The 15,403-nt window shown below is 38.0% G+C and overlaps 1 protein-coding gene across 1 annotated transcript; it reads left to right on the top strand.

The window, feature by feature from the left end:
• Window positions 1–1,299: 1,299 nt before the first annotated feature.
• On the top strand, window positions 1,300–14,904 carry frk (fyn-related Src family tyrosine kinase). The gene is made up of 8 exons (XM_044377245.1): window positions 1,300–1,978; window positions 4,047–4,168; window positions 6,023–6,186; window positions 6,332–6,500; window positions 8,220–8,378; window positions 11,915–12,096; window positions 12,334–12,499; window positions 12,686–14,904. The coding sequence occupies exons 1-8, from the start codon at window positions 1,560–1,562 to the stop codon at window positions 12,892–12,894; spliced, it is 1,590 nt and encodes a 529-aa protein (XP_044233180.1). The 5' UTR covers window positions 1,300–1,559; the 3' UTR covers window positions 12,895–14,904.
• Window positions 14,905–15,403: the final 499 nt, after the last annotated feature.

Genomic DNA, 15,403 nt, shown 5'->3' on the forward strand with positions numbered 1-15,403 from the left:
ACCTTCCCACAAGACACTTTTTTAAGGTACCTGCAGAACCGTAGCTTTGTTTTCTCAGAGGTAAGGTTGCACCTGACTAGGTTCTCTCGCTCCCCTGTAGAAGAGGTCCTGCAAGATCCTGAGGCCAGAAAATGCTCTGTTTCCCCCACCAGAGGGCATGAGTCATCTTAAATCGGTTTGGGAGGCAGACTAAGTCAAGGTGTTGCAATTCAAAATTATTCATAGCCTCCAGATTACATCAGTGCTATGGAATATATGAATATGAAATATAATTTTCAAATGTTGTAATAAATGCAAGGTTACTGAGGGATCATACTTCCATTGTATTATTGATTGTTCCTTTATTAAAATTTTCTGGGGAAACGTTAACGTTAAAGAAATTTCTGAAATGTTTGGTAAAAATCTTAAACCTCTGTCCTGTATTCTTGGATTACATTCTGCATTGAATCTTAAACCCCATATGTTAAAACTGCTTGACGTTCTTTTGTTTGGTGCCAGAAGATGCATCTTACTTCAGTGGATCTCTGACAAACCTCTCAAGCTCTCAAAGTGGTTACAAGGTATAATATAACTCATCCCTCTGGAGGCCATGACTTACTGGTTTAAGGACAAACTTTCAATGTTCTATGAAATTTGGGACCCCTTGTTTTTGGAACAGAGAGTGCACAGACTTTGCAGAGAAGCCTCTATGGACTTATTTGGACAGACATCTTTAGAGAGGCTCATACTTGAGTCTCAATTAAGCGGTATATTGTAACACTTCACTGCCTGGATATCTGGTCATGTACCCATTCAATTGTCAGTGTGTTTTTTTTTCTTTTTTTGTTGTCATATATCTGTCTATTTCTTTTCCATCCTCATTTTCTTCGATGTATTTATTTATTTAGTTTCACCATCGTATGGAAGTTCTTGTTCAGTGTGTTTTGTGTAGAATAAGGTGCTCTTATGTTTTCTTATGTCATGTTTGTCATCCTTAAAACTAAAACCAATAAAGATATCTAAAAAATAAATCTGAAATTAAATAGATTTAAAACCATATCAGACACACATTATTGTTCCAAGAAGAGTATAAACATATTTTGAGTGAAGATGGACTTTAACTATTTTAGTTTCAGTCAGTTTTGATATTTCATCGTTTTTTGTTTCCTGGAGGAAAAGGGATTCCTTATCATCTCATAATTACGAGAGTCATGAAACTCGTTGGAAAAAATCATGACTCATTTTCAACCCAATCCACTCTCAGGAATCTGTTTATCATTACATTTGCTATTGTTCACCTCAGTCACCAGAGGGCACATGACGATACCTCACTGAAGGTGAGCCGCTCCCCATTCCTGGACAGATGCAGGTGATTGGCACCCGACCCAAATCTCAACCAGGAAACTGAAAAGTTGAAGTGGCAGTCCTCCCTCAGAGAAGAATTATTTTGTCAGCTGTGAGCGTGCGTTGAGGTCAAAGACCACTGCTATCCTGGGATTATTAAAATGACTGTTTGTTTTATGGAATGCGGATTCTCCCAAACTATTTCCGTCTTCATTCCTGAGACAGAATGACTTGCGATGGCTGACAACCATAATACGGAGATCCAAATGAGGTGTTCTGTGTGTTGGGAGGGGTTTTTGGCATGTTTTAGAAAGCCGAGCCAATCTTTAGATGTGAGCAGGCGTCAGGACAAAGACAGATCTGACACTGTTATTGAAAATCCCGGTGCACAAATCTCAGAACGGGACTTTCAGTTAAACAGGTCTTTACCGCCACTGCCCGTTGGGAATCCCAGGAATCATTACATCGCCCTGTACGATTACTCTGCTCGCACTGAGGAGGACTTGAGCTTCAACTCCGGGGATACTTTGGAGGCTCTGGATAAAAGTGCTGGTGATTGGTGGTTTGCCAAAGCGCTCACCGGGATTTCAGCCTCCAAACAGGGATATATCCCCGCTAATTATGTGGCACCTGTGGAGAGTATCGATGCAGAACCGTAAGTATAACCGCTGGTCATCACCCCTGCTGTCTGTATCACAAGATTCATAAAACAGACATCTTAGACTTCCCTTTTTTGTTTCTACTGTAAAATGCTTAAAATAAATTTTATTTCCAAGGCTGCTTACATAAAAAAACTTCCAGTCTTATTCAACACATATAACCTGTGGTTTTCCAGCTGTAAATTGACTGTTAAAGATTTTGGAATACCCTCTGACAAATATACAATTATGAGTCCACTATTAATCTAGTTATTTTATGATATGCAAAAGAGGTAAGACATTATAAAATTCTGTTCTGCTGATCACTGTGTTCAGTGTTGGCTTACACTAGTTAATAATTGTCTGTGAGCAGGAAGTGTAGACTCAGGGGTTAATAATTCCCATGAGGGAAAGGCCCCAAAAACATCAACAGTACAGTAAAATGCCTTTGTTGGCATTCCATGGGCAACTTTATGGGCTGTTTAACTATCCTGACAACATCCTTCTGAACAGATACAGAAACTAGGTACTTGACCTTTTTCAATTTGGTTGCCGGTAGCCATTTAAAAGTTTAGTAAGGGCTTTGACATGTTCAGATACTGTACAAAAAAGAGGAGTTTTTTCTTTATTGCCATGTATAGCTGAATTATTTTATAGGTCAGTTGAAAACACAAGAAAATAGTCCAAAACAATTGATGTGTTCTCAACCTACTTGGCATCTCAGTGAAACCTGTTTCTGCCCAGCTGTACACAGGTTTTTCCAGTTTTGTTTAAAAATAAAAATAGTCTTGATCGGTGAAGGTATCACATCACAGTTTCACCAAGTCACAGATTTGATGGACATGATATAAAATAGAAAATAATTGATTCCATAATACACTGACATACTGTAGGATCATGCTGCTTATCACATCTAGTAGCAAGCCTTTATCAATCAGAGTGACAAACTGTGTGTAATGTTAAACGTCATCATGTTTTCATTCTTGTACTGGCTCACCTGTAGCAAGCTTGACCTGATTTACCTGTAAGAGATTCTTGACTTGTGGATTGAGCTTTTGGTTAGATGTCATTGGCTGCTTTAGTGTCTCTCAGTTTAATCAGGGCTGGATTAATCTGCTTGGGGGGACCTGTGGCAGTTGTTAGCCCCCATTGACCCCCTTGCTTAATGTGAGTATCCGGTAGTCATTTGTGGTCATTATATTAAGGAGTATGCATCATGTCGGCACAATATAGACTGAAATAATAGTATAATAATAATAGAAAGAAAGTCCATTAGGGATGAAGCTGGTATTATTCTATATAATTTTTATTGTCAACAAATATGATGAAAAAAACCAGCACTCCATAGCGTTTTCCATTACTTCCTGACTTCCCTACCTTGTCTCTTCCCATTGGTTCCTACTGAAGCATTTGTTGGGGACTATTTTCAATTTGCGGATGAATCCACATTTGGTGCACTAGTGAGTATTTCTGGCAGCGGGATGGTGTGTGTGGGATTGAGTCAAAATAAACTACAGTGTGAGTGTGTTCATGGCAATGTAGGAACATTGCGTGACTCATTGATGTGTTTTTTAATAGTTTTTGGACAACAATGGAGCTCTGTGGCACAGAGGAATAAGATATATCAGCCTTTGATACACAGACGATACTTATTAGTAGATAAATTTATTGTTGGTTTTGATGTTTTCATGGGATTTGTTGACAATAAGTAAATAAGTAGAATATCTCCAGAGTTATCTTTCAAGACTGGATTTTAAGATTTTGTGATGAAGTAGGATGCAGGTGTTATAGCCTAGTCTTACCAAACCAATTTGCAAGCAATCAAACTACCACAAAGTAATTGTAACCTTCAGCCTTTAGGCTCTCTGATGGTCTGAATCCCCTGGGCGGCTGCTTTGCCTGGTCGTCTGAATCACATATAGTCAAACCTTTGATTAGTTGAAAGTTGTATTGTTAAGTCAGTAAGACATTCATAAAATTCATAATTTGATCTTTTAAAAAATATTTTCCAGCTTTAACTTGCAATAGTCAGAAATAGCCGTATGTTTGACCAGCCTTGTTTGTTTGCTTAAATTCTGGTTGCAGATGGTATTTTCACGACGTCAAGAGGCAGGATGCAGAGAAGATGCTGTTGGCTGGAAGGAACGAACAAGGCGCCTTCCTCATCAGGGACTGTGAAAGTCAGAAAGGAGAGCTCTCCCTCTCGGGTGAGTTAAGACAAGACTATAGCAGCTCCAGCTTAAAAAATACAAAAAAAAAAAAACACCCTGTCAAGTAGATTTTACACCTTTTGTTGATATGTTTATTTAAAACAGGCAATGCAGATTCATATTCAGTATTAAAGTGAGAGTATGTAACTTTTGAAGGAAAAAATAATCTTTCAAACAAAAAGTGGATTGTTAATTGTTAAAAGTTAATTGCTCAATTCAGCAAAGCCAGTTGTGGCTAACGTTAGCTAGTTTTTTTTATTTATTTATTGCTGTTCACAGTAACTGTAAAATTGTTGAGACACTTCTCTGACTTTATGACTCTTCTCTACTTGAGATTCTGTGAGACTGCAGACTGTTACATTGTTGGCAAAAGTTAGCTACATGAGCATGAATGACATTTAAAGAGTCATTGTGCCAGTGTTAGCTAGCCAGCTAATTTTCACCTGTAGTCCCTACAACTAAAAGTAGAGCTAAACTGAAACAGAACAGGCTTTATGTATCAGAATATTTATTCACCTATAATGACTTAAGAACTTATTTGGTGGTAATGTCGGAAAAATATTCCAAAAGCACTGCCAACAAATTTTGGTGTGATAAACATTATTTTCCCAGATAGCTCATGCAAGTTAGCATACTGCTGTTTGTATACTTCTCTGTCACAAAACACACACTTCCTAATAGCTGGGCATTGTCCAGTGACTCACTCTTTCCCTCAATTGACTCCAGTGATTGATGATTGTAAGGTCATCAAGTTAAATAAATAAAGTCTCTGCTCCCATAAAACCAGTGTGATAACTTTATCTCTCTTTGTTCTAATCTATCTTTTCACTTTGGCCTTGCTCCTTCCCACACTCCTTCCTTCCATCACGGCCGAATTCTTTCCATGTTTATTTATTAAACTCAATTCATGAGCTGATTCATTCCACAATCACTAACTCCAGCTTCATTCACCAATTGTACGTGTTAACCAGGTAAATGAATAGGTGAAAACATACTGTATTTTCCGCTTTGATAATTCTACACAGGTAATTAAATGGAATCCACAATATTGATTGAGCAGTTATTGGTTTACTATTATTGGCCAATATATGACTTCAGCTATTGTATCTGTAATTAATGCACAGTTAATTCAGGAAATGCTGACCGATGTTTTTAATTTATGAAAAGCATAAAAGCATTCTTTTTAACATATAACACAAATATAACACAAAATTCAGAAGAATTACAAAAGGGGGAAAAAACTTTTTACAGCCAACCATGTCTCTTAGAAATTACATTTATATGTTACTAAATTGCGCCAGCAAATACATTTGGAAGAAAATGTAATGCCTGAATTACATTTTCTGTCAACTATTTAACCTACATGGCAAGTCTCAAAAGTGTTGATAATGAATGTAAGAGGAAAATATTCAGTGACAATGTATTTTATTTGTTTTCTGTCAAAATATGCAATTTTGCAAAGAGGGAAAGGGTCATGGTCTTTGTTTAATACTGAAAAAGTCCGCAGTGACTTATGTCTTGTACACCCATCACTCCTGACCACCTCCCTCCGACTTCAGTGCGGTATATGAATTAAATGAAAAAATATTGCCTGTGAACATGGCAGCAATTAGGTTTGTTAACGAAAAAATAATTGGGAAAACAACTTAGTATATAAACATAATTTCTAGCAGAAAGGGGTATGTTGTTCTGCAACATAACCGCATACTTATGATTCATTAAGAATAATTTTGTTTTAATTATAATAATAATTATAATAATCTTTATGTATTTGTGTACTGTATGTTTGAGGCCATGCTACTGTATAATGACATCAGCAAGTCAAAGGTATCACTGCATGTTGTCTTTCAGTGCTGGACAATGGGAGGGTGAAGCATTACAAGCTGAAAAAACTGGAAAATGGTCGCTACTTTGTGTCGAGGACCAAGGATTTTGCAACACTGAAGGAGTTAGTGCAACATTACTCCGGACAGTCAGATGGCCTCTGTGTGCGTCTGAGTGAACCATGCAGAAAGGTAAAACACAAAACAAATACATCTTTGGTCAGTTTGACTTATTTATATTGTATGAAGTCATTGTGTCACCTCAGTAACTTTGATGTTCCATCAGCTGAAGTCTTATTGCTTTACTCACAAATAGTGGCTCTTCCTGTATGTGTAGATGGAGGCCCCACAGACTCACGGTCTGTCCTACAACACGGTGGACCAATGGGAGATTGACCGCAAATCCATCAGGCTGGGGATGAAGCTGGGAGCCGGTCAGTTTGGAGAAGTCTTTGAGGGCCTGTGGAACGACAGCACAGCAGTCGCAGTGAAGACCCTCAAACCTGGTACACACTTCTTGCTTTTCATCCAGTGGCAGAAAGTCTAATGTCTACTTCTCTCTGAATGAAGGTGTTATCTGTCATGATATAAAGAGTACTTCTATTTTATTTGTATAGCACCAATCCAAAAACAGAGCTTTTAAAGAATACAAAACACGCACAAATGTCATTGTGATTTATTTTAATAATAATTTAGATTTTATGGATTATGTCAACAATACATGATCAGTAAAATGTGAAAATTAATTCTACATCTCAGCTCTCAGAGATCTCTCCTGACTTTCTGGACACAGGTTTAGTGTGAGAAGCAAAGCGAGAGACGTCATAAAGTTGCCAAAATGCCAGATGGTTAAGGTTTGGTCTCAGAAGTGAGAGGATACAATTACGCTAAAAAAGGGACACATTTTGATAAAATTGGTTATTATGCCTTCCATAATAATAGTAGTATAGAAAAAAAATCCCTTTTCCCGTGCATGAGCAGTGGCATTTTCTTTACACGGAACTGCTCTCCAGGGACTGAAAACATGATTACTGTTATTAGTCTTTGGAGCCGTTTCTAAACAAACTAATGTAACCATAATCTTTGTGGTGAATCAACATGTCATCCAGTGCAGCGGTGTGGCTCATTGATGTGTTTAATAGTTTTTGGACAACAACGGAAGTCTACAGCACAGAGAAATAAGATATGTCGGGCTTTGGATACACACACAATACTTGAAAGTAGGATTAGTTCATTGTAGGTTTGGCTCTGCCATTTGTTGACATTAAGAAAAATACAGAAAACTGCCTTATCCTTTAAGCATTTTGCTTTGAGCACACAGTAATAACTGCAGATGACTCAGATGGGTGTATCAACATTTTTATCAACTCAGTTCTTCTCTAATCTACACTAAGGTGGCTGACAGTAAGAGAACAATGGTCAGAGAATATTAATAAATAGAAAATCAACCTGAAACAATTAAAGTGAGAGGCACAAAAAGATTGGATTTTGAAAAGTGAGGGGGTATTGTCTCCCCATCCCCAGTGGAAGTTATGCCATGCAGATTGTGCAGGAAGAAACAGAAGTTATCATTTTGAATTTGCTGAATTATTTGTCAGAATCTTTGCATTGCAGTGGAAGGAGAGGACACTGTACATGATATTACCAAGAAAGGCCAATTGAAAAGAAAAGAAAACCTAAGCACCTAAGTTGGAGCCCTGTGGGACCTCAGATGTAATTTCCTGTTCTCACTGAGAGTTATGTTGGATTAAGATAGGACCTAAACTAAAGATTTAACCCTAGACAATCACCCAGTGCTCTATGCAATCAATTCAACATCAACTGCTGTAGTCTTTGATATTATAAAGGTTTTATTCCATGTAGCTATCGTTGGTATCTGTGACACTTCCACTCTCTAGAATAAGAATAAGTTAAATTCTACATTAAGATTATCTGGTAATGGATTTACAATTGTAAGCAGGCACAATTAGTTGTTTGGAATAAATGTAAAAGGAGCTGGATAGTTATAATTAGCAGCAAAGGCTGAACAGACCAAAACAAAACTACAAAAAACTGCAACACCTGCAGAATCTGAGTGTTCATTGACAGAAAACCAAAGGATCTGTGTTAAAGTGAGTGTAGAAATATTACACGACATACTGAGTATCACCAAAGATGTCACTAACCACGCAATCACAAAGTCAAAGTTTGGCTCCTAATATTCTACCTATGAACAACTGCCTTAGGTACCATGGACCCTGAGGACTTCCTGAGAGAGGCTCAGATCATGAAGAAACTGCGGCACCCTAAGCTGATCCAGCTGTACGCTGTCTGTACCATGGAGGAGCCCATCTACATCGTCACAGAGCTGATGAAGCATGGCAGCCTGCTGGACTACCTGCAGAGTAAGACGGCCCTGCTTTCATCTACACACATGATTATTAGTTATTACTACTTTATGATGGGATCAGAGTCCATCACTGTTGCTGCTGGTCTTTGGAAACAATCTCACAAGCTGTGGTAAAGGTCAGGCTGCAGTACAGAGAGTTATCCCAGGGCAAGAGAAACATTTTACATCCTACAGTTTGTCCCTATTTCTACTCTACTTCATTCAAAGAGTTTATCTTTTACTTAATTCTTTTTAGATTTTAATGCTGAATGCTGGTTGAATGCTTATAGGTCTTGTTTTTCAGGCTTCTACTTTAATAATTCAGCTTAAATTAATAAGAAAAAATACTGTAGATCTAAGTGTTTGACTGACTCAGATCTTACTGATGCCTAGCTGCAGGAGTCAAGCTCACTCTGCTCTGATGTGTACTAATGTTAACCTAGTTTTATCATGGTATTAAGCTTGCATGACATGACAAGTTGAGATCATGTCGAGGAAGAGAATTGTTTTGATTGCTTGCTTTTTACAGCTGGTTAATGTCATCGGTTAGTCATCTTGTGTGTATGTGTGTGTTGTTTCTGCTGTAAAAATCTGCCTGCAGAGTAGCACGTAGTATGTCTAAATCCATGTTAATAAACATGGTGGGAGACATTTTGCCTTAATTGGACAGTTTTGTCAGCATAGTGACAGGAAAAATGGTGATCGGAAAAGGAGGATGATGTGATGAAAGTCCAAGGATGGGCTCAAACCAGGTACGTTATGGTAACAGATGTCTCATTAAGTATCATTTAAGCCAGGCTTACTTCACTAAGTCATGGTTATTTTCAGGAAATTCTGTTTCGTAAATGAGGTTTAAATAAATTGCCATGGAAACTCATCCTCAAGACTAGCCTGGGTCCTGGTTAAGCTTTACCTCAGTGTTACTGTCAATCTGACAGATACAATATAAAGTTCCTCCAAAGTTCCTCCTCAGCAGTCCTTCAGTACTGATTAAAGGACCAGTGAGTAAGATTTATTGGCATCTAGTGGTGAGGTTGCAGATTGCAACCAAATGAATACACTTCCCCTCCCTCTCCCCTTCCAAAAACATGAAAGGCCCTTTCTAGAGCCAGTGTTTTGGTTTGTACGTTCTGTAGAAACATGGCGGTGCAACATGGTGGCTCTGTGGAAGAGGACCTGCTCACTATGTAGATATAAACAGCTCGTTCTAAGCCAACAAAAACATGATTTTTATTTTCATGGGATTATACACTAATTAAAACATACTTATAAATATTATGTTCCATTTCTGCCAAGTCCCTTCCATTAGATGCCACTAAATCTTACACACTGGTCCATTAACTGTGAACAGACGTCAAACTGCAGCACATGTCAAATTTACAGTTTGACAGACTGTAAGCCACAGTTATTGCCAACTTAAAATGTGGAGCTCAGACCTTCGAGTTAAGTACCTGCACAGTAATAGTCCATATACAGTATATGCTTCCAGATGCACTGGACTGATTTTTTAGGCTATTTGAGTACTTTGATTAAATTAAAGCTGTTAAATAAGTTTGAAAATTTCAGTGTGTCCAGGCCTTTAACATCTTTTTCATCTCTACTCGAGTTTGAGTTCACTGCTGGTTGAGTAGAGGTTGAACAATTGAATAGTATATTGAAAGACATTTGACTGGTAACTATGTTCATCATTGATTAATTGCTATTTTTCAAGCAAAAATGCCAAACGTTCTCTGGTTCCAGCCTCTCCAATGTGAGGATTTTATGCTTCTTTGCCATATATGATAGTACATAGAATATCTTTGGGTTATGGATTGGTGGTTGGGTAAAACAAGCACTTTGACTATGTCATGTTGGGCTTTGGTTGATCACTTGATTTACTGATTACTCCTAGAATGGGGTTATTGTTTTTTCTGGCAGCTAATAATTGTTAGACTCAGCAGTATAGAATTACAGGAAAGAACAGAGATTCCTGGATGGACTTAAACATCATGGTAGCAAGTTCAAATGCTGGGTCACCAGTACCTGTTTTTTCAGTGTTGCTCTATGAACAAAACAAAACAATACAGTATAGAAACAATTAGAGTGGAAAGAGGGTGACCCTGACGATGATTAGTATTTTGACTAGAGAACTTTTGTCTGCTTAGTTTCTGACCTTGTCTGCTTGCTGTGGCATGTGTAGCGTCCTCATAGACAGACGTGCTGTGCTGTAGTGTGAAAGATGTAGTGTCACTTCCAATCAGAGTGATGGTCACTCTGAGGAGCAGTCATGTGGAATTGATGTCTGCAGCCCTGAGACAGTCTGTATGGTGGCCCACATCAACCATAATTCACCACACACTCTCCTACTGTAACATCTCAGAGAAAAGTCACATAAGTATAATGCATAATGTGGACTGTTGCCATATATTCTCTCTCTATATTTGTTATGTATTTGCTTTTATGACTTCTAGTTAGACATAGTCCCTGGCCAGATGTTTCATAGGTTTTCTAAAGGTTAAAGGTGTTTTAGTAATTCTCACTGATTAGATCTCTGCTCAGGTTGAAGTTTGGCACAGCTATGGAGGGAATTAATTGAGGTCACCAAAGTCAGGATCATTACATTATCCTACCTTAACCCCTAATTCACACATACAGGGTCAAAGTGTCAGCCAGCGCTCATTATTTATGTATTTATTTAAGTTTTTATTATTTTTATGAGGATAAGTAGACATGACAGGGTAATGCCACATACCACAGCATTTATGGGCTAAGCTAGTTTGCAATGCCCACTAGATTGGACTTAATACAAATATACAAAACTCAACACATACAAAACAACACAATGTTACAATAAAAATTAAAAGCACTTGGTCACTCATGACTGATCCCTTTTTACAATTTATTTCAGCTTGAGATTCATAGTCATGATATTCTGGTCAGTTATTCTCTTACTGAATATGAAGTAGTTCATTCCCCCAGCAATGTGTTTCCACGTATTCAAGTACCAGTGCTCTAAAGTCAAACCTTTCTTAACTTCCTCACATTGTGCTGTTGGGCAACTTCTGAGGCTTGGAGTTGTGGTATGCAGCACCAGGATGTTTTTCGAGATGAAGCACACACAACAGTGTCTACAGTTATTACAGTATGGATTTCTACAAGACTTTAAATGAAAAAGCCATAAATCCATGCTCCCTCATTGTCAGTACAGTCAAGAATAATGCTGCTCATAACAAGGTTTTAAATTGATGTGAGGCTGTAAAAAAATCCTCTAAAAGTTAATAAAATCCCTCTAAAGAAAATGAACAAAGCAGTTTGACCCTGTTCATCTTTAATAAGATTTGTCATATTGCCATAATGGGGGCAAAGGGTCAGGGGAGTGGCATGCCAACTTCCAGCAAAAAAGTTAATAGAAATAAGTGGAAATGTGTCTTTATAGATAAAGGAAATTGCTCTGGATTAAAATAAATAGGCCAAATAATTCCTTTTTGAAAACATTTTCTTACTTAGTTTGCCACGTTATAGCTCTACATATATGACTGTGACTCACTGTGTGGCTCTCTACCCTGATTTCAGAGGACAAGGGTACCAAACTGCGTATCTCTGACCAGATTGAGATGGCTGCTCAGGTGGCAGCCGGCATGGCTTACCTGGAGTTACAGAACTACATCCACCGAGACCTGGCAGCCAGGAACGTGCTGGTGGGGGAGAACAACATCTGCAAGGTGGCTGACTTTGGCCTGGCCAGGGTCTTCATGGTGGGTTTTACACTTACTGTGCAACTTTATTGTATGTAGCAAGAATCGTAGTTCCCTTAACTAATTACAAAAAATGTAAATGTATATCTAAAAAACTGTTGCATCAACTTATCATACAACCACCCCTCATGCATCAAATATCCCTCCAACGACCAGTTATGTCCTGCCATGATAGAAAAGTGCAAAGCTGACTGACTGAAGTTAAAATCTGTATTGTCTGCCTTGTTCTGTTTCTAGAAAGAGAATGAAAATGTGTACGAAGCCAAAGAAGGCACCAAATTCCCTGTGAAATGGACCGCTCCTGAGGCCATCCATGACAACAAGTTCACCATCAAATCTGACGTTTGGTCCTTTGGCATTTTATTGTATGAGATCATGACATTTGGCCAAATGCCTTACCCAGGTAAGACTTTCATCATCCAGATTCTCTGAACATGGAAATTTCCCAAAAAAAATGGTCCTGGTGTATTCACAATTGCCAGACAGTTAGATTGTTGATTGTCCTATGAATTGTGTAACTCAAAAGTCTCAAAACCCTCCAGGCTGACACTGTTAGATCAGTAATCACGTCCCTCTGTCGTTCTTCCAGGCATGACAAACTACGTGGTGGTCCAGAAGCTTGCCGAGAACTACAGGATGTCGTGCCCTCCCAGCTGCCCCAAAGTCATGTATGACATCATGATGGATTGCTGGAAGGAGCACGAGCAGGACCGGCCCACGTTCGAGACCCTGCAGTGGAAGCTGGAGGACTTCTTTGACTTGGACGTGACCTCCTACGACGATGCCAACCGTTATTAGAACATTGACGGGGCCGTGACATGTTGAAAGACGAAAGGAACCAAAAAACATTCTGTATGCAGCGAAACAAAATCAAATCCACTTGAATCTAGACATCAATGATGTTTCTATGAAATAACAGATTCTAAAGTAATTTGAGATTCCACTCTGTGTGGTAAAATGAAGGATCTATAATGTCTTGCATGTGAATACTGTGACTGTAAGTGTGACATGCAGTGAGGAAGCTTTTACTACAGCAACAGTCAGTTGTGACACTTGTTTTGCTTGTTTTGCTTTGTTTGACAACTGAATGCACTTTCAGACAGGCAGTGTATGCATCTAGCCTAACTCTTACAGCACACTTGACTGGAAGAGGCTGCTTTCAACAGAGCCTGAAAGCTGCTATCTGTTCATCTTGACGAACCAGTTCTTCATACATTCGCCATAGCAGCATAGCGGGCATTCTTTCCACTGGCTACCTGCCAAGTTATTATCGGAAGATACCTGAGAGGATTTAATCATGGTCACTTACAAGCTGTAAGAAACTGTGTCTTAGAGGGGTCACTGAGTGAGTAGCAGGTGTCCTGTTCCTGATTGCATATGTATATGATGTTAACATTATTCAAAGGTAGGTGACTGCCCATTAAATGAAAGCAGAATAACATACTAACAAACACTAGTTCTTTTCTTACATAAAAACTATTTTACTCTAGAGACAGGTTTACGCCTTCATTACATAATCGAGCTATTTGATGTTAAGCTTTTGTCTTCGTGCCACTCCAATAATTTCTACAACAGAGCTAAAAACAAAGAACATGATCAGGTTAGTTCAGTACAGAGCCCAGCAGGTGTTAGGGAGAAAAAATAACACTAAATTGTTGCACACAGATTATTAAATTGTGTACTAGAATGATTCATTCATGCATAAAACTACTCAAACCTGTTGTTGAAATAATAATTTGTCCTCACCAATTAACAGAACATAATAATATCAACATTTTGACTGTTTTGATTTGTTTAAAGTGGGATTATGTAACTTTTGAAAGAAGAAATAATGCATTGTTCCTTTTACAATTTAAAAGTTTAATTTATAAGCAATAAATCTCCCCCTTTTCTAAAGTCAGCACTCCACACATTCAGATAGATATTGCTGTGTAACATAACTGAGTCAGTTCAATGACTCTTCTCTGCTTGTGCTATTGTTACACTACATTTTACCATCATTCAGTAATTGTCACTTGTGGCCACAGTGGCTGTTATTCCATAAAAAGTGATAGAGTTTCATGTCAAAGTTACCTTAACAGTGCAAAATGTACAGTGAAAGTTGTCAGGCCAACTGTTCAATTGCAAATGAGCCACTTGGATTGAGTACATGTTTTATTTTTTGGACAGATATATGGCTGTACTTTGGAGTTTCCCTGTTTAAACAATGTTGTATTAACTTTGGCACCCCTTACAATCTGTTAGGATCACGCAAAATTGTTAACTTGTGCACATAAATTAGGTCATTTGAAAACACAAACAGTTTGTCTCCTTAAGACCTGCCAGGCTTTGTGTGTTTGGTAGTCCGTGGCTCTGTACAGCCCCCAAATCATCAAGTCTACTCCTGGTCGCTACCCATTGATATCTGCTTGCATAGCAGTGTGCATTTAGTTGAATGCATTTTTTCTGTTAGTCTTATTTATGTGGGACCTACAGTGTAATGGCTCGATGACTGAACAATGTTGTGACACTGGACTTACTGTAATTCCTGCTTTTTTAAAAAATGATTCTGTTGTAAAGTTGTAAAGCTGCTCTGAGATACAGCTACAATATTGAAAAGACAGATGATGACTAATCAGACATATATATATATATATTTAACTAGCTGAATCTGGTGGATTTTCTCATGTTCTGATTATTTTGTATGTTTTTAGAGTCTTGAACAAAATCTTGTTAATTGTACATAACCATGGCAGTGTTTTATACAATACTGTATTTTAACATGATTATCCTTTATGTATAACATAATAAAGTGAATTGTATTCCGTATGATGTTTGTCTGATTATTAGTTTGGTGATTTGGGGCTAAATTGCAGTTATAGATCTTGTTTATTAAAGGAAAGATTCACAATTTTTCAAGTGTGTCTTAAAACAACAGTCAGGTGCTCATATGAACAATGAAAGAGGTTTACCTCGCTGTAATCATTCCTCCTGTTCATCCTGGCTGTTAAAAGATCCCCTTCAAATGTGCTTTCAATGTAAGTGATGGAGGCCAAAATCCACAGTGTGTCCACACAGTCATTTTGTGCAAAAATGCATTTAAAAGTTGTTCTGAAGTTTATATGAGGCTTCAGCAGTCTTTAGTCATATCAAGTCCCCTCTTTGTGTTTCCCACTAAAAAGACTGTAACATTGAAATATATCTACTTGATTTGACTCATTTGGACGCTGAAGCTTCATATTAGCTTCAGATAAACTTTAAAATACATTTTTGCACAGAAGGAGGACTGTGGATTTTATCCCCCATCACTTATATTGTAAGTGCATTA

Source organism: Thunnus albacares, chromosome 16, assembly GCF_914725855.1.
Source record: "Thunnus albacares chromosome 16, fThuAlb1.1, whole genome shotgun sequence".
NCBI classification, from domain to species: Eukaryota; Metazoa; Chordata; class Actinopteri; order Scombriformes; family Scombridae; genus Thunnus; species Thunnus albacares.